The sequence below is a fragment of the Schistocerca piceifrons genome, chromosome 2 (assembly GCF_021461385.2).
Source record: "Schistocerca piceifrons isolate TAMUIC-IGC-003096 chromosome 2, iqSchPice1.1, whole genome shotgun sequence".
Lineage (NCBI taxonomy): Eukaryota > Metazoa > Arthropoda > Insecta > Orthoptera > Acrididae > Schistocerca > Schistocerca piceifrons.
The window spans coordinates 1,126,863,326-1,126,884,187 of NC_060139.1; the positions used below are offsets into that span (position 1 = coordinate 1,126,863,326).

A 20,862-nucleotide genomic window follows, 5' to 3' on the forward strand; every position below is an offset into this window, starting at 1 on the left:
TATAAACTTCAGAATAGCATCATTGCCATAAAATGACCTATGTTTTCTTTACTAACTAATGTCTGTAAACAAAAAGAGAAGGGACAGAAGCAAAAAACACAAAATCAGAACTGCTTTTGCTTGATTACAGCAGGGACAATAATTTTGTAACATCTACATTGACAACAGATCATATTTACAAAATGTTTTCGAAATTTGCTCTGTTTGCTCAAATGAAAGTATTGCACTGCTCAATCATTCCTTTACACTCAGCCCCAACTGCTGCACATGCTGTGGGGTATGTCATCTGGTTACGTCATATGTTCAGTGTTTCTCACCAATTTTTGGGGTATTTTGAAATGTACAAAAAGGCAAATGCAGAAAGTTATCACATTTTGCTGCACATTACCTGCGTCACAGAAAAATAATGTATACAAATCTTCTCAGATTTGCCACTGAATAACTTTGTGCAAGCCTCACAACATTTCACCAACACAACTGTTCGTCATCTTCAGGTAGTGGTGGGTCCTGTCATCACTGCTGCAAGATGTGACTGGTGATATTCGCACAGCAGAATTGAAATTTGTCAGGCTAGAAGCAGGAGTACGAATGTGTGGACAGGCACTCCCAGTTGGATGGAAATGCCATTCATAGTAGCCTTCTGCTTATGTGTTGTGGGCAATGACTGCACTTCTGGACACTCGTGTGGTTAAAAGCTGAATTAACTCTCTGCAAGGTGCTGCATCAGGTCATACATCGGAGGATCTGGTTTCTACTGTGTTAATTTCATGGCAGTCAGTGCTGGATTCTGGGCAGTGCTTAGTCAAAATTCCATATTCCTGTTGGTAAGATTGCCCACCGTATTGATACATGCCTCATTCTTAAAAACACAATCCTAGAGTGATGATGCTGAGGATAAAATTTCAGTCCTCTTGGGAAACGTGTGGTGCCCTGTATTCTGGCAGTGCTCTGCTACCACTAATTTACTGGGTGGCATTTTTGTCAGCGCTGTTGAACACAGTGTTCTTGCACAATGTGAGGTGTCTGCCCTATATAAGATTTGCCATAATGGCATCAGATCTTATATATGATCTGTGTTTTCTAAGGTCAAGATTGTCTTTAACTGAACACAAACAATTCCTTAGTTTTGCTGGTAGTCGAAAAACACACTTGATTCTGTTTCTCTTAGCAATTCTTTCTATTTTTGAAAACATGCCACTGAAATATGGCAAGAAAGCCATTTGCAGTGCTTGTCTAAGTATCTTCATTTACATCCCTACACTGAACTTGCTTTGCTCAGAACACATTGCAAATCTGTTTACAAGAATAACATTCTGCTGGAACACTGTTCTTAGGTGTTACAGTTCACCAGGCAGACTGTCGGTATCTGAGATCACGTGTGCTCTATGTGCCAGGGAGTGTAAGACACTACCACATTGTGCAGGGTGATGGCAACTTTTGGACCACAAATATAACTCTGCATGTATCAGTTTGCAGTAGAGACTATGCCCCAGTGTTCTGTAAGCTTTTCTTCTAACCGTGACATGCAGGAATGGTAAGCTGCTATCTTATTGTACTTACACAGTGAACTGAATATTCAGATGGAGCGAGTGCAAATGCTGCAGGAACATAGGTAGTGTCTGTATTATGTGGGCCACACCACAAATGTCTCTTCAGCATTCTGGCAGAAGGAGGAATGTTGGATATTTACTAAGGGAAATAGAGGATCTCCCATGGGAGCACTGTCCACTTGATCAAAGTAGTTGGTGTTACATAAGAAATAGGATGAGGTATGCACATGTTTAAACAGCACCACAATTTCTTTCTCAAACTTGCTGCTAATAACCTCTAATGAGGGCTGCAGGGGCACTTTTGTAAGTAATGATATAACATTTGAGCTAACTAAAAGATCTGAAAGTTCTAGTTTAAGCATCTTCAGGTATTCTATGAAATCCTCTGAATTCTAAATATGATGGTCATAGTCATCCACATGATAAATTTCAACGCTGTCAAACGTTGTGTCACTGAAATATTGAGGGAGGGACTTGCATAATGTTATCTGGTGGGGAACCCAAAGTGTTTTTGCAACAGATCTATCAGGCAAGCCTGAAAATTCACATATACTCCAAGCAGTAAGTACCTGTTGTAAAATGGTCACATTAGTGAGCTTGGCAATTAATTAACAGTTTATCAATAAATTTGGCGTCATTTTGCAAGAAATTGTGCTATGTTCCACTACTCCCTCTTCAACAAAACTAATGTCAGTTTCTGCTCCACCTCTTCAGCCCGAGATCCTATGTATACTCTTGAGCATTTGTGTAAGATACCTGTTTATTTATAAAAATAAAAGTAACTTCTATCATGACTTTCCCATTCTTGTCCAGTGGGTTTGTTATCCTCCTGTTGCCTACTGCAAACTACAGGATTACTGCTGAAGATTTCTGCAAAGTTTTTCTTCCTTTTTAGTGTACCAACATTTCACTGTGTGGTAATTGCCTGGTACTGTTTAATGGGTGTTTTAACTGTTGTTTCAGAGATGCAATACGAAGCAAATGCAGTGAGGATGTCTTGCTTGCCATGATTGGGGCAGGAGTGAGTAGAAAGAAGAAACAGCATGCAGGTAAGATACATTACAGCAAATGTAACTCTATAGATAGAAAGAAAATTTCTGCTTAACAAGTCATAGCAAACATAAGAGCAAAATAGAACGAAAAACAACAGTGATAGAACCTGTGTTTTTTGTGTAATATCGGATTTAATTTTTTATTTAGTATTCATTCTGATTAATGCCCATTGGTCAACAGTACATTTCAGCCCTAGAATTTGGTTCTGCAAGGTCCACCAGATAACCATATATGGCTGTTGTAACTCCTTTATTGGACTTCAGAAGTTTTCCAGCAACAAATCTTTTTTTCTTTCTTTCTTTCTTTCTTTTTTTTTCTTTTTTAAAAAAAAGCTAAAACGCAGAAAACATCATAAAGGAAACACTCACAGAAAAGCATCAGTGTACTTGAAACAATGGAAACTCCAGTAGGAATATAAACAATGTTGGAAAAGACAGATTACTACTTACTGATGAAGGCTGTGGCTGAAAGCTTTATGTAAGTGTCTTTTAATTCTGCCCATCTGCAGCCTAAGGTATCTTCTTTATGGTAAGTAACAGTCTGTCTTTTCCTTCATTATTCATTGGTGTTCTTTGTTTTTATTGCTGTTTAGCAAGCATTGTGTGGTATATAAGGGATGCGAATAGCGTCTGATGTTGAATCATCTCTCTGGAGGATATGAAGGTGCTGCATATTGGTGTAGACAGCATTTTCTGATGAGAGTTTGAAAGAAACCTCATTGTGGATGTCCATTTGGTCGCCTGGTTAAACCTTGCAACATTTGTATTTTTGGAGTATTTGGATCTGACAGTGGCCTGATGTTGGAAAGTAAGGGCATACTCATCATCAATGTTCCAGTTGACTACATCAGACCACTACAAGAGAGCATCACTGTGTAGTGTACTGAGTACATTGTAACCTGTTCACGTCTGTGACTGCCATCTGAGAACAAGTACAGTAAACTCTCGTGCAGCTACACTTTTGGCTAGCTAGATTGACACTTGACAAGTTTCAATTTGCGTGCACCTGGAGCCAAGCCTTTGCTGGTGTTTTTTGGCAATCTACTGCTAATCAGTGCACTGGTGCGTGTCAAAAGTCCAAGTATTGTCAATTCGTGCGTGTGTTGGTTGAAGCTCTATTGTGTTTCTTATTCGTATTGCGTGGTTTCATGCCACTGCCATCTATTGGAAGTCCTTGTAAGTACAGTACATACAGTATTGTTCTATGCAGCGCAACATAGCCCTGTCGAAACTGACAATTAGAGCGCGCCGCCTAACACTTTCCACTTGTTGTCGGTACATCAAAGCTGAGTGTTTAACAGTGAACGTACAACACCCTGTTGTGTTGCCACGTGGGCTTGGGTAGAACAGAGGAAATGGCATAGATGTATCCAATGCCTTCATTTGATGGCTGCCACAGCCTGGTTTCAAAAGTCAAAAGTTTGTCTAGTGCATCTCGAGTGTTGTCAAGTTGTGCATCTGTGTGTTTCTGATTTGAGGTTTTGTGCTCCCACTATGTGCCTTAAAGTGTCCAGAGATAAAAGGGGCCAAAAACCATAAAGGACTCAGTCGAGTGTCTGTAAAAAGAACACTGAACGTGACTACGGGCACGAAACATAAAACGAATGTGATCTTGTTGGAAAAAGAACTTCCCACTTTGCAGAGAATTGATGCTGGTGAGCCACCCACAAAAGTTGCTGCAGAGTAGGAGTACAATTACTGATCGGGAGACAAATCGATCAGGAATTGAAAATTTTTGTTCCATCCAAGCATTGGGCAGTGCAGTGAAATCTTGAAAAACAGTGAGAAAAGGTGCACATCCTCAGTTAGAAGAGGCATTATTTTTGTGGCACGAATAAATAAGAGCCAAAGGTGTGTCAGTTTCAGGTCCTCTACTTTGTCAAAATGAGCTGATGAGCTGATTGAAGGAAAGAAGCAAGAATTCCTTGGAAATAATGGCCGGCAGGATCGTTTCAAGAAGCGGCATGGCATTCATGAAATTGCCATCAGTGCCAAATCATTATCTGGGGATGAAGCTGCTATGCTGATTTTAAGAAGAAACTGCACGCAATCATTGACAAAGGATGTTATACTGGCAATCAACTTTACAAATGTGATGAAACTGGACCAAGGTATTCTTGAGGCGATGGAAAAACATTACAGATGCAAGATGCTGGAATACTTAGTAGGTGTGATTGATGCTGCAGATGATTTTGTGGAAGTTCTTAAAAAATCGATGTTTTAAGTGCCATTCATTGATTGCTGAAGCTTGGAGTCTAATTCCTCCACTTCCTCTTGTTAGGTCTTGGAAAAAACTCTTAGATCGTAAGGCAACCTAAGTGGTGGGAAGGAGGAGGCAACACCGAAACTCAAGCTGACATAATTTTGGTGAATTTACTGGAGAAGCTGGTTGTAAAGACACACACTTCGAAGACATTGAAGAGTGGATGGAAAATGGCATTTTTTCATGTGCCTGAGGATGAAATCGTCCAAATTGTGACCGATCATAAAGTGTCAGAGGACTATGTTTCTGATGATGAATCAGAGAAAAATATTCCTCACACATTCTGTTATGAAGTGATCCAAACTGCCCTGGAGTACATCAGCCAATAGGAGGAGACGATTTATCCTGAAATAGTTTGATTTCAACGTTGGAGATGTATTGTTGCAGAAATAGTTTCTCAAGCAAAAAAACAAAAAAAAAAAAGACATTTGTGACTTCGTTACCAAAAAATAAACTCTAATGAAGCATCCTAGAACTTCTATGTCCATAACTTAAAAAGTTTTTTTTTTTTTTACTTTTCTTGAAAGTTCCTCTAGACAGACTTTTCGTTCCTTTGAGTAATCTCTAGATTTGTTTCATAATTTTGTTCAGTAGTTTATTTTTTATTCAAAAGAGTAGGTAATAAAATTAAAACTCCTGTTTTTCCTACTGCCAAATAAGGGAGATTTTTTCTGTAAGAATGCAAAATAAATGAACTTTGTTATACAGCATTTAAAAACTTTGAGTTTTCAATCATAGTTTGGTGCCTTTTTAACATGTCAACACAATTTTTTCAGTAAAAAAGTGCAGGGTTATTTGCAACCGTATCAGTAACGTTTTACATACCCTATGCACGTTTTACGATTGTATTTCGCAATATTGATGCAATTTGGAGTGTTCACATGTGAAAAAAGGGGGACTTTGATTTATCTGAAATTTTCATTATTGGAACCGGCCACCGTCCCGATCATTTCGGATAAACAGGAGTTCACTGTAATAGACTCCTTGCAACATGCTGTGTCATACAGCTAGGAGCAGCCAGACTATGGAATTGCCGTCCTGCGCATAGGCTGCCATTAAAACCCAAGCAAATGACTGCATGTGAAGTGGTGCCATGATCGAGAAGTACGGACTGCTAATGAATGGCGTCACATTATGTTCACTACTGAGTCCCGGTCCTGCACTGCTCCAAATGACTATCGTGGAGAAGTTTGACAGTGAGCCGGGGAGATGGGGAGAGGTCCCATTCTTCCACATTTGGGGGGGGGGGGGGGGATCACAAAGCAGTCCCATGGTGTGGGGAGCCATTGGGTATGACTTCAGGTCACGGCTTGTAATGGCCGAGGGAACTCTGATGGTACAGCAGTGTGTAATAGTATTGTGGTGCTATTTTTCAACAGGCCAGTGCTTGTCCACATGTAGTATGTGTCTCTTTAAATTGTCTGCGTGATGTTGATATACTCCTGTGGCCAGCAAAATCCCCATATCTGTCCCCGATAGAACATTATGGGACCAACATGGACGTCAACTCCATCCCACTGCCTGTATCCACGATTGCAATGTCCAGTGACAACAGTTGTGGATCACCTTTCTCAGGAGGGTATGCAGCAGCTTTACGACATCCTCCCGCACTGTCCAGACCAGACAGGGTGCATTGCTGTATTGATAAGTGGGCTCAAACTGATAAGTTCTGTATAAATTTGACTCTGTTTTGTTATGACTGAAATAACATCACATACGCTCTAAATTCGCTATGTTTCAATTTGTTTTCTCCCCACCTTCTGAGTGTCTCACTTTTTTTCAAGCAGTGTAATTTAAGACAGACATAAGAATATGAAAATGGGATGGCATATCACATTGCTATTCAACTATGCCCCTAAGAAAATTGTAAGATAATGGAGAAGAGCAGGTGCACTATTACACTGACTAGAACGTAAACTTAATGATAGAATTATATTGTGTAACCTGTACCGATGACATAATACTAATTGACAAAAACATCACTGATGTGCTAAAGCAATTTGAAATATTAAGGGAGCAAGCTAGGAAAATTAGACTACTAATTTCACATGGAGAAAAAATTCTTGGCTGATACCAAAATGGCACTGGGTGAACTTATATAGGCAATGACATAGTATTCGGTGTTAAAGAGTTTAAATAGTTAGGTGAAAAAGATCACTGAACATCATAATGAAAAGAAGGCCATAGAATCCAGACTTCAGAAAATACAAACTGTCTCTCAGTTAACTAAAAGTATTTTTCCTGGAACTCTAAAATCTAACATTATACAACAGTGATCAAATTAGAATTTCTTTATGCATGAGAGAGAGTCTTTGTCCAACACAAGACATGAAAACAGCAAACTGAATTAGAAGAATGTAAAATTGTAGTAAAAATCTTAGGTCCAAGAATAAAAGATGGAATACATACACAGAACCCAGTGTGAAATCTCCAGGCAAATTCCTAAAAACTCTTGTTACAATGTGTCTCCAAAGAATCCAACTTGTGGGACGTACAGAAAGAATGTATCCAAACAGGCAGCTCATTGGATTCCCACATACTTGAAAAATAAGATCCAACTGATGAAAACAAACAGGAAGAGACCTTAAGAAATTGGAATCACCACATTTACAGTATTCTGATGTAGTGATGAGTCACACAGAGTGCAGTTTCACAGTAGCTTGATCGATGCTTGTACTTGTGTATGTAGTATATGCAAGTGTGTACAGCGTCTCTTCTGGTGTACACACAATATGCTAATTTAGTGGCCGAGCAGTAAACCGGATCCCTACTCGGTTCCAGTGTGCTGTGCTAATTATTCTTCTTCACTTGACATTTATGCTTGGAGCTGCAAGAGAGGCCATTTTCCAGATAATGCCACAAAAACAACAAATTCTCAGATATCAGTTTAACTTACACTCTTCAACATCATAGACAACATTTCACATTAATATGTTGCAGAACACTAGATTAGTGTTAAAATTGGCAGAGTAAACATTGTTCTCCATGTGACAGATTGTCACCCGACGTCCAAAATCGATAAATTTTATATCTCTGCACAGAGAAGCAGCTGGTTGCTCATTGTCATCTGTGGTGCTAATCAATGGGTTGAGCTCGTTGCTGGCACAGCGCCACCACAGAGTAAGTGGCCCCTCATCCCAGCAGGTGGCAATGTTTTAACACCCGTATAGCTCCCCAGACTTACCGCGTCTGTGGATAACTCCGTCTCTGCACAGAACTTCACACATTTCCCACACAGTGGGCCCTCGTGTCTTTTACACACAATAAATCTTCAAACTTATTTCATTGGCTAAGTTAAATTTCGAGTGTGAGATGCTATTTCGTAAAAAATAGCAAACGGTAGACATGGATGTTATTGTGACTCTTTCCTAAGGCAACATTTGTGTATTACACTTGTAGAAGTGCACTGCAACATAATACAGTAGACCGTAAGTTCAAACAATGGAAACTCCAGGTTGGAATATCAGCAGTGTAGGAAAAGAAGAAGAAGCTAATTACCATAAAGATGGCACGTTAAAATGCAGACAGGCACAGTTAAGACACTTACACATAAGCTTTTGGCCACAACCTTCATCAGAAAAAGAAATAGAAATACACACCATTCATTCACACAAACAAGCACACCTCACACACACACATGACCGCCAACTCCGACAGCTCAGACCAGAATGCTAGTCTGTAAGTTTGCTACACAATAAAATAATTATTCTGAGCTACAAGAAAAATGGATTCAAAGAACTAAACAGCTTGAAGGAAAAAAAGGGAAGCTCCCTGAAGCAACATAGTTTCACGAGTGTGCATACCAGTGGTAAATTATGAGAGTCGCAACTCTCTGAAATGGATACAAAGGCCACCAGATTGCATTAGCTTTGTTTGTGTCTCAGATTGTTACCATGAATGGTAGGAGCTATAAGAGATGTGAATAGTGTAAGATGTTGAGTGATCCCTGTGAAGGGCACAGTTGCCCTGTACTTCCGTGACTCAGCATTATCAGCACGTAACAAAATTTGAAGGGGCCTAATTGTGTGTTTCCATTTGCCAGGCTGATTGAATTATGCAATATTCACATTTGTCAGACATTCAGATGTGGTAGTGGCCCCATGTTGGACTGCTTGGAAACGTAAGGGCGGCGTGCTTGTCAGCAAGCTTCCGGTTGACCGTGTCTGACGAGCCCATGGGAGATTTGCTGTAATGTACGCCGAGCACATTGTAACCCTTTCACACCTGCACCTGTCATGTGATCAGCAGTGAGTCACATTCTGCAAGACCCACGATGACAGTTGTCAGTGAGTATGACAACGACATAGGGAGAGGGCGTGTGGGGCAGCATCGGATATGACTTCAGGTCACTCTGACAGCACAGCAGTATGTCATGGACATCCTACATCCTCATTTGCTACCTCCATGTTCAACGGAGTTACAAGAGACAGAGCAGTGAAAACATATCCAGTTGTTGACTCACAAAACGGTTTTGAGGTGTGACGCATGTAGTCTTAAGTGAATCATTCATACAAAAAGAAAAGAAGAAGAAGCTAAAGTCAGAATGTGAAAAAATTGGAGAATGGAATAGATATTTGAAGACTTCACACTTGAAACTCCCAGTTTTCCTATTGTGAAAGTGCCTTTGTGACCATATGCATTTCACTGACGATAAACTTTTTTTTTCCCCCTGGGTCTTGGCTCCATATTTTTTCATCCAGTTGAGTCAGAATACTTGCATAGTATTTGTGAGGTATTGTTTCAGTCTTGCAAGCTAATCTAAAATACAAATCCCTTTTGCATCCTAGAAAACAATGAGCACTCTTTCTCTCCGATGAAGTCACCTTGGCTATTTTTGTGCAACTGCTGTTTCATTTCGGTCGTCTCTCATCCAAGGGAACAGATTGGTGCATAGAATCAGTTGTGTGTCAGATTGTCCCAAATTGTTTTTCACATTTGGTTGTAGTCAGGCTTCAACAGACATGCCACTCACTTTCTGGTACGGCCACAGCATCAACTGTTTTGCACATGTTTTTAATTACTGATCTTGCAATATCACACTGTGTTCTTTCTCAGCATTTTCATATTTGATTGTAATTCTAGGAAGTTGTTCATGAGTCATCTTACAGAGACATATGCCACATATGAATTCAGCCACCCATTCCTTAACTGTTGACTATGAAGGAACTCCCCCCATGAACCATGGACCTTGCCGTTGGTGGGGAGGCTTGTGTGCCTCAGCGATACAGATGGCCGTACCGTAGGTGCAACGACAACGGAGGGGTATCTGTTGAGAGGCCAGACAAACATGTTTTTCCTGAAGAGGGGCAGCAGCCTTTTCAGTAGTTGCAGGGGCAACAGCCTGGATGATTGACTGATCTGGCCTTGTAACATTAACCAAAATGGACTTGCTGTGCTGGTACTGCGAACGGCTGAAAGCAAGGGGAAACTACAGCCGTAATTTTTCCCGAGTACATGCAGCTCTACAACTTGACTAGAAGAAGAGATCGGTTGGTAGGACATGTTTTGAGGCATCAAGGGATCACAAATTTAGCATTGGAGGGCAACGTGGAGGGTAAAAATCATAGAGGGAGACCAAGAGATGAATACACTAAGCAGATTCAGAAGTATGTAGGTTGCAGTAGGTACTGGGAGATGAAGAAGCTTGCACAGGATAGAGTAGCATGGAGAGCTGCATCAAACCAGTCTCAGGACTGAAGACCACAACAACAACAACATGAAGGAACTGACTCCTAATAAGTAAGATGATGCCTGTAGAAAAGTACAACAAAACAGTAATCTCAAAAAGGACAGGATAGACAGTACATTCTGTAGGACGTATTAAAAATGATTGGTAAAAGAGACTTGGTGTGTTAAATGCAGCTTTTGATTACATGATAATTGAATTGGATAGATTAACAATATACTCGCTAAGTGGTGGCAGAACACACACATAAAAGAAGATTATAATTAGGCGAGCTTTCAGAGCCAGTAGCTCATTCTTCAGGCAGAAGGGTTGAAGTGGAAGGAAGAGGGGTGAAGGATAGGTATAGGAAAAAGGGTAGATTTTGAGAAAGTTACCCAGAACTGCAGATCAGGGGAGACTTTCCAGATGGGATGAGAAGGAAAGACTGCTTCCACATCTACATACATACTCCACTAGCCACCATATGGTGCATGGCAGAAGGTACCCTGTCTACTACAATAGTCTGAATAAAATTACTTGATAGTTGACATCAATCACTTGCTGCAACAATGTTGCCACATTGGCTACCAGCTACCGTTTGCTTAAGGTGACAACAAACAAGCGGCTCACTTCACAAATTATGTTAAATGTTTAACACAGAGCAATTTTTCTAGTGGCTGGTGCAAGGTATGTCAGAAATGTTGGATACTCTGTCGACTATTGATTTAAAGTGACCAGTGACTGAACTGGGGCAGACGACCCGTTTTGTATCCCTGACTGTAAACTTGTGTCCTAACCCAGCCGAGAAAATTGTGGTCAACAGTCTGCAGCAGTACTAATATCATGATCGCTTTGTTCATGGCGATTAAAGCTAACCCTTAAGGGTAAACTCAAGACAACAAAAACTCAATTTCAGGGCTGAAAGCAAATTGAAATTTCTCCGTGTCATTTGTTACCTGTAACTATCCTTACACTAGCTGCACATGCTGACATGTTAGAAACCAGTGAACAGCCCGTGCGGGCACTTGTTCGTGGATTATAGATGACTGAGGCCGATTCTAAATGAAGAAATAATGACAGGAAGGAAAATAAGACCAAATAGAACAGTCAAAATAATGATGAAAAATGATGCAGCAAAGTATTACAAATAAAAATAATACATTAAAACCAATTAATTGAATGAAAATAATAATCACACTCTTTTGGTTAGATTTAGAAATAAAAATTTTGCTACATTGATGAGATTCAAACCTATGACATGCTACACATTAGATTAATCTGCCAACCATTGTGCTATGCCACAGCACTGCATGAAGTATTTATATATGTGAATGTAGTGACCCAGTTGCAACTATGAATTGCAACCTTAAAAATTTCAGTTTCACGCAGTGTAGTGAAAAGCTTATCTAATGTAAGATGATCTCTGTGAATATGACAACTATATGTATGATACTGAATTACACCTTGTGCTGAGTTATTCGGTAGTGTTTGGTTAGTGCTATGAATGAAATGTGTGTCTTTCATTAGCATTGTTAATGTGTGTTGTTTTTGGTGTAGTTATCGCGTGTCATGAAATACATAATAAAAGTGTCGTGCTCATAATTTGGGATACAAATACATCAAGAAAGAATGCTGAACCAGGAATTGGAAGTGACTGGCCAATTTTGGTGGAGTTTGGCAACAGCAGACAGTTCAAGTGTGACGCTGACTACTCTTAGTGGCGTTTGAAGTGCCAACTATCAAGTAATTTTAATTCGACTGTAGTCAGTTCCTTTCCCGTTCCATCTGCCAATCGAGTGAGGAAAAAGTGAATGTCTATATGCCTCTCTATGAGTCCTAATTTGTTGTCTCTTATCTTCGTGGTCCTTATGCATAATGTATGTTGGTGCAAGCAGAATTGTTCTGCAGTCAGCACAGTGTTCCTCAAAATCCCTCCAGGGATTCCCATTTGAGTTCCAGAAACATCTCCATAATACTTGTATGTTGTTGTTTCAACCTACTGTTAACAAATCTAGTATCCTGCCTCTGAATTACCTCAATGTCTGCTTTAATTCAACCCCTTGCGGATCCCAGACACTCAAACTGTACTCAAGAAGAGATCACACTAGCATCCTATATGTGATGTCCATCACAGCTGAGCCACACTGCAGTAAAATCCACCCAACAAACGAAAGATGATTATTCGCCTTCCCTACCATGACCCTCACAAGTTTGTTCCATTTCATATCACATTGCAACGTTATGTCCAGATATTGAAACAATGTGACTTCTTCATTCGTGACACTACTAATGCTGGATTCTGGCATTATGGATTTGTTTTTCCAACTCATCTGCAGTAACTTATATTTTTCTACATTTTGGGTTAGCTGTCATTTATCGCACCAACTGGGAACTTTGTCCAAGTCAAGAATGTAACATTTCAATTGGATCATGTTATGAAATGACTCAGCATCTTGGAATGCATTGTGTTGCCACCAAGTTCATTCCACGGCTCATGAGTCAAGACCAAAAAAACTTTTTGGATCTCACAAATGAGAATGAGATGTTCCTTGCGGGAATAGTATGACCCCTGCAGACTTCTTTTTATTTCCAAAGTTGAAAAGTATGAAGTTTTGCAATGGTAGATGAGATAAAAGAAAATTCGCAGACGGCAGTTTATGCAACCCAGCAAGAGGTGTGTCAAGACTGCTCCTGGAAGTGGAAATGATATTGGGAACAGTGTATCAATTGTGGAGGAGAGTATTTCGAAGGAGACAATCCATAGTAACTAAAAGATAAGCATAGAAAATTTTGTGGACTAAGTTCTGGAATTTTTTGAACAGACGTCGTATGACAAAAGGGCATGCTGAGTTGCCCATGAGCGATGCTTTGTACTGATTTGTGGACATAAACTTATTGGGCTCTATGAAACTGATTAGATTCAAACCCAGAATACGTTCGTGAATTCTGCAGCAAACTGATGTTACGGGAATTGGTCTGTTATTTCGCGAGTCTGTTCTTTCGCCCTTTCCCTGTTGCTTCATAACCTGGGTTGTGAGTAACTGAATCCACTTTCCCTTCTTCCCTTTTTTCCCCTCTCTCCTCCCTGATGAAGGAACAAAGTTCCGAAAGCTAGGAATGTAAATTTTCAGTTCTGTTTTATGTGTATCTATCGGCTGTACTGAGCTGATGTAAGTACTGTCCAGCCCCTCTATCTCTTTGTTAGTATTTGTTTCACATCTTATATGAGATTTTCCATTAATCATTTATGTTTGTATAAGCATTTATTAAATTTAAAAACTTGGATTTCATACGTTAATACAAAAGATAATGTTTTGCATTGCAGGCATGAGGAACCTGTCAAAGATGAAGAATCGGCCAATGATTCTTGTTGGAGGATAACAATATGTATAACTTAAACTTGAGATTCTTGAAAAGAAAGCTAGTCAGTATTTCTTAACAGTACTGATTGACGAGCAAAGTCTTAGTGGACATTTGTATAAAATTGTCACAGGTGTTATTTACAAGAAGAGTAAATAGTTTCAATAGGAATGTGGTGAGACATTTAACAAATGTCATGACCACACATTAATAGGACCTTATAACACTACCATTTTGATATTAGTATGCTTTTACGTAAATAACAGAAACCCTGTCTCTATGTTGACACATATAACCCTCTTACTAAAATTTAGTTTAGTTTCCAAATAAAATACACTATGGAAGGATAGTCCTGTTTATAGGAAAAGATAATCAATAGAATTATCCTTCTTACAGGATTTACCATGTGTTGCGTCTAATGGATAAGTAAATTGGACTATTCACTCCTTTTCCTATGATCTTACCCAGTGGCTAGATAGAAACACAGTATGAATATATACTGAATATATACTGAAGCTAGGACAACTCATTTCCAAGTTCATTTAGTGGTTTAAAACATGTACTTAATGGTCACCAACCTATCCTGGCAATGAAATAGTGAAGTACTGGAGAAGCAGAAGTTTGAATTTTGCCTACTTTCTTGCTACTGTTTAGTTTGGCTCTTCAAATAAATTACACCACTTAAACAATTTTGGGCTACATCTTTATACATTATGTTTTTAAAAAAGAAAAAGCCCAGTAGATAACTTCAAGGAAGGTAAAAAAAATTAGCCGGGGTGGGGGGGACAACCTTTAGAAAAGCACTTTCCATAATCAAGAAACTTAAATACTTAGACACTAAAGCACACACTTTTTAACTGAACATTTCACTTAAAGAAAACCTCTTTCTTGGTGGAATTTACTTTCAAAAGCTATTATTCTTTGAACTAATTCTGTATAGCCATCTAACAGGTTCTAGTAACTTGGCTTCACTCTGATTGAATTTTATGTAAGCAAACTATAACACTTTGCAATAGTTAAGAAAAAATTTTTAATATTTACACTAAAGCAATTTAAATGGTGCCTCTTTATATTAACTTGGCACTTCAAAAGTCTGTAAAACAGGACACTCGGATTAATCAAACACCAGGAAGGAACCCTATACAGATGTATGATTAGGATGAAATAACAGGGTGAGCCAGTTTCCGTAAAGTTCAAGAATGATTATTAAAACACAGTTTAAAGTAATGGTTCATGCTGTACAAAGGTAAAAATAGAAAAAAAATCTTATCTGGTGGCTGTAGGCTTGGGTGTGGCGGACAGCTATGACGGCTACACTACCCACACTACGGCCTGCAAGTTTCTTGCTGTATGGGCTCAATTTCTCTTCTTGGCTTCATTCAGTTTTACATACAGTAGCTCAACAACTCGCAGCTATGCTGTAAGCTGTTTGCAGTCTTCAACCGAGGCATTTTTATCGAAATTTGCAGGCAAAGCTTCTGCTCCACAAAGGAGTTACATCAATCACTGCTGCCTACAAACTGTGTGACTTACTTCCCGCACTTGCTCAAGGTAGCATGCCAATTCGCCTTTCGCACCTTTTCGACTCCCCACAACCATTTTCGTTTCAAACAAAAGCACACTGGCTTTTACATAACACCTATTTCTTACATTGTTCCTAAGCATGACCATTTCTTAAATTGTCAAATTTACATCAACATGAACAATTTATACACACAAATATTTTTAAATACAAAATGTTATAAAAACATTATTTAGACCCTTGGTATCCTTTGTAGAGGACTTGGGCAGGTTTGTGCCATCCTAGTACACATTATTTTGTTACTTCCCTTCAGATATTCCATTTAGCTACATCTACAATAATTCCCAATGTTCTGCCTTTTGAGGTGTCCAGTGCGGGTTGCTCTCCACTTCCTGGGTGTATTGTATCGAGTTAGTTTTTACAAATTTCCATGTGGGTTTATCAATGTATTTTGTAACTGATATTTCAGCACCAATGATAACTTTTGTGAGCCAATGTACACTCCTTGAAAAATGTTTCAGTACTACTATTGAGTGATTCAGTGGTAATTTGTTCTCATCAGTGGAAAAGATGGATGGGTCAGGTTTTGTATCAGTTTCCATCTGCCTGCCCAAAACGTTTTAAATTCCGTGGCATCAAACTTAGATAATTTCTTGTGTGTTGATCCATTCGAACAATGGTTCTCTATTTTTGTCTCTATTTATGTATCTCCGGGTTGTGTTTTGGAATTAAAATCTTAAACATATACGTGCTGTCTAGTTGCTGTGTGTAAGACTAGTGTCAGACACTTTCCGTTAGGTGATTTGTGGACTGATGTAATAACCAGGCCTTTGAGTTTTATCCTAATTACTTCTACATCACTAATTTTCTGACAGCTTAAGCCAGCGTAATCCAAGAGCTGTTTCTTTTTTCATTTATTGTGGATGCACCTAACAATTGAGAGGAGTATTGATATTGCTTTATATTGCATAATCTTGCATGTAGCTGCGGAATTATCACCTAAATGCATTTCCTATAGAGCTATAATACTGATGGCATGCTCATCATCTAATTTGCTTTGGTAACTGCATTTGTCACTTGTTAATCCTACGTTAATTTGCATAATATGGACACCTTGCCTGATAATTTTTGACTGTAATCTCTGAGAAGTGCTGGACCATCTTTTGTGTAGAGTTTTTGCTGGCTGCTCCTGCAGTCACACTGCCTTGGTGCACCATCTCGGGGGTTGTCTACATGCCACACAACAGTCTTTTTGGTGTCCAGTGTGAATGATTCACTGGTAAATATCCTGTCCCATACACTTTTGTTTGTAGACAATACTTCTGTGTTAGCTGAAAATAGAAACCCCGAGCCAGGAAGCAGTAGTCTCAGTACCTCAGAGAATTAGTTTCAGCTAAAGTATATGGATCTAACATATCTAAAATGCACATGGTTTAGTTTGGAAACCACACAAACACCCAAATGTACACACCCACACTAGCTGCAGGGGGGGGGGGGGGGGACAGAGTGATTGGAGAAGACAGTACATGGTCTGAATGGGAAAAGATTGGGGTGTACAGAAGAGAAAAGGTAAAGTGATACAGTGGGAAACAAATTAGCAGAGGTTTAGGTCAGGTGGATGGCATTAGATGTGCTGGAGAGACAATTTCCACCTGTGTAGTTCAGAGAAACTTGCACTGGAAGGGAATATCCAAATGGTATGTCTAGTGAAGCAGTTGTTGAAGTGGTGTACAGCCTCTTGGCAACTGGAATGTCAAGTCTGTGGTTTGCCACAGTTTGGTGCTAGACATTACTGTGAGTGAACAGTTGGTTACTTGTCATCCCTACATGGAAAATTGTATGGTAATTGCAGCATAGCTGATTTTTAACAGGTTGCTTTTGCACATGATCGTGCCTTTTATATGGTGGGAGATGCCTGCAACTGGACTGCTGTAGGAGGTGGTGGGTGGATTTGTGGGACAGCTCTTGCACCTGGGTCACTCACAGGATTAGGGGCGGACAAGGATGTTCTCTAGATTGTGCAGGCAGTGGAACACTACTTTGCAGGAAGTGGGTAGTATCTTGAGTACAGTATACCCCATCTGAGATAGTCAAAGCCCCAGTGAAGAATGTGGTTGAGCTTTTCAAGGCCTGGGTGATTAGATGAGTGCTGACCATTGTCTGGTTAACAGGGTTACAGGTGTGAGATGAGGAGATGGCACGGGAGATCTATTTATGAATGAGACGGATAGGATACTGTGGCTCTGGTAGTGCTATTGCCATATTTAGACAACTCCTGCTTTCCACTGGGGATAGTGAGTCCACGTGCGACAAGGCTGTATGGAAGAGACTTTTTGACATGGAATGGGTGACAGCTGTCAAAGTGGAGGGAGGTACTGTTGGTGGTTGGTCCACTTGACATGTGTTTATGGATATCGACGCCTAGTGATATGGCGCATTGAGTTGAGAATAATCGGGTTAAGATGATTTGGGAGTAGGTTTTTAGGTTATGGAAGAAGCAGTCTATACCATGAGTCCAGATCATGAAAATGTCTCAATTGCTCTGAATCAGACAAGGGGTTTTAGGTGTTGACTGGATAGGAAGGACTTCTGATGGCCGATAAAAAAGTTGGTATAGGATGGCACCATGCAAGTACCCATTGCAGTACTACAGATTTGTTTGTACAGGGATAATCGCTTAAAACCTGCACCACAAACATTGCAGAAATGGAAAGTGCTATTGATGTGTGGTTTTCACACGATGGATTGGTAGTTGGGGGCTTATGCTAGTAACCAACCAACAGATTGTAGTGATATTAGAAAGTGCATTTTTTGTGCAAACATACACTTTTTTAAATGAAACTATGCCTATTGGTATTAACTAAAAGTAGGGTAAATTAGTCTATCAGGGGTGTTTGTTGCAGGAGTCTAGTGTGAGCCATTCACGAGATATCATATTTTGAAAAGTTCCCACGCCAACACTTGTACATTAGCTGAGGTAGCACACACCAAAGTCTATACCATGAGTCCAGATCATGAAAATGTCTCAATTGCTCTGAATCAGACTACACTAGTTATGTGGATTGTGACCAGTAATGAGACAATTGACCATCACAGGCTGTGTTCAAAATGACCACTGGCAGCAACAGTATATGCTCCCATTCTGGTATGGAAAGACTGCTGCACACATACCAGTATTTCAGCAGGGACAATCCGACAGGCTGCAGTAATACATCAATGCATATCATCAGATGTAGTTGGTATGCCCTTGTAGACAGTATTTCAGCTTTCCCCATAGAAAAGAAGTCTGCAGGCATGAAATTTGGCGAATGGGTCAACCGAGATACAGGTCCTCTGCATCCAATCTAATGATTTGTAAACAGTTTGTGAAGCCATGTTGTACTCAGTGCACTGTGGGTTGTACAGCCATCGTATTGGTACCACAAGTTGCTCCTAGTCTGCAGAGGAATCTCTTCTAGCATCCGTGGAAGATGATTTGTTAGGAGGCTGTGATACTTGTGCACATTCAGTGTTCTTTCTAAGAAAAATGGGCCTATGAGCTGATGGTTCACTGCCCCACACCACACGTTTACACTCCAAGGATGCTGACATTCCATCTGCCACAGCCAAAGAGAATTGTTAACAGACCAATTGTGCTTATTTCAGCACTTTACCAGGCCACGATTGTTAAAATTTCCTTCACCACTAAACAAGATACATGATACATCTGGAGTATCCTGTCTTAATGCCCATGTATGGAAGTTAACACAATTCTCTTGATCAATTCCATGCAGCTCTTTATAGAAAGGGATAAACCTATGTCAATGGAGAATGCATAGGACACTTGCCCGATTAATGCCATTTCCACATGCGATTGTGCAAGAGGTAACATGTGGATCAACTACTTGTTTCATCTGTTATGTTGCTAAGATTTAGGCTATGACTTCCATATAACTGGTTGAAGAGGTTGATAAAATGATTGCCGAGATGCTTGACATTTATTGGTATTTATTGCCGCATATACTGTACAAGAATGAACTGCATTCTTCGTACACTCTCCATACACCATGAGCATGTCACCTTTTTCTGCGTTGGTAAATCCCATCGTCCACTCACGACCTTCTGATTGGACTGTCACACACTTACTGACTTGCAAGTCACAATGAACTCGAGGAACACACACACAATCACACTGCAAGGAAACAACATCATACCTAGCAACTACCCACACACACAAACACACTGTAAGCAAACAACATCATACCTAGCAACTACCCACACACACAAACACACTGTAAGCAAACAACATCATACCTAGTAACTACCCAGATTGAGTGGCACAAACTAGTATTGGTGTGGAAACTTTTAAAAATACTGTATCTCATTGACAACTTGTACTAGAATCCTGCAACAAACCCCACTGACATTCTGATGTACCATATTTTTAGTTTGTTAATGTCAGTAAGCACAGTTTCATTTAAAAAGTGTACATCTGCACAAGAAAGGATTTTTACAATCTGATGATTGGGTAACAATAATGAGTCCCTGACTACCAATCCATTCTGTCAAAGCCGCAAATCAATAGCACTTCATACTTGTGGTGCGAGCTTTAGGCATTTCACCCTGTGACTTGGTCTTCAAAAGTGAAATAATTGTGGGTCAGGATGTGATTGGGTAAGGGGATTAGGAAAGAGGTGATGGGTTTGGTATCAGGAGGATGTTTGGAAAGTGAGGCCATGGGCATGGGGGATGTTGCATCCATAGTAACCAGCAAGGAGTCATGTGGTAGCAAAACAGGAACTGCAGAAAGGCGGTGAAGGAAGTGAGCATTGTCTTCACTGTAGGATGGGAGGTTACAGACAATGGTTTGCATGTGATGTTCAGTGGGAGGATTGTACCCAGCCACAGTTGGACAAGTGGAGAGACCTGTGTAGTTGGGTTTGTGTAGTTTGGCGAATAGGTAAAAAGGAAGGAGTGGTGTGAGGAGGGAGATTGATCCAGGAGTCAGGTTATGGGATGGACTTAAGGTCTTGGAGAGCTGCTGGAGTCTTGGAATTCTAGGATGTGATCATGATTGTAAGGTATGTATGCAGAGGTGTTAGAAAGTTGGTGAAGACTCTCAGCCACATAGTCACTATGATTCATGAACACTGTGATGAAGCTTTTATCTGTGGGAAAGATGATAAGGCACGGATTAATTTACAGGATATGGGTAGCTGTGTGTTACATAGGAGTGATGTTGGTCTCATTAGGGAGGATTTAGGAAAGGAAAGTAAGGCTTTTTTTCTGTCTCTTTCGTTTGTCTTTCAAAAACTTCTCATATATTCATTGTGATTCTTCTTCCTCTCTTCTGTACCGTTCTTCTCCATTTTCTTCTCTTTCAATATCTGCTGAAATTTCTGTTTTCCAGTTTTTTACTCTGTATTTTTTCCTGTCTGTGATGTCTTCTGTGGAGATGTTTAGTTTCTTGA

General features: G+C 39.9%; 1 protein-coding gene across 1 annotated transcript in view; it reads left to right on the forward strand.

Annotated features, from left to right (window-relative positions):
* The window catches only part of LOC124776187 (molybdenum cofactor biosynthesis protein 1-like), a 29,091-nt gene extending 15,180 nt beyond the window's left edge, over positions 1 to 13,911 (forward strand). The window contains exons 3-4 of the mRNA XM_047251018.1: positions 2,514 to 2,599; positions 13,856 to 13,911. Of these exons, the coding sequence (XP_047106974.1) occupies positions 2,514 to 2,599; positions 13,856 to 13,911 (142 nt within the window). The remainder of the gene's footprint in view (positions 1 to 2,513; positions 2,600 to 13,855) is intronic.
* Positions 13,912 to 20,862: the final 6,951 nt, after the last annotated feature.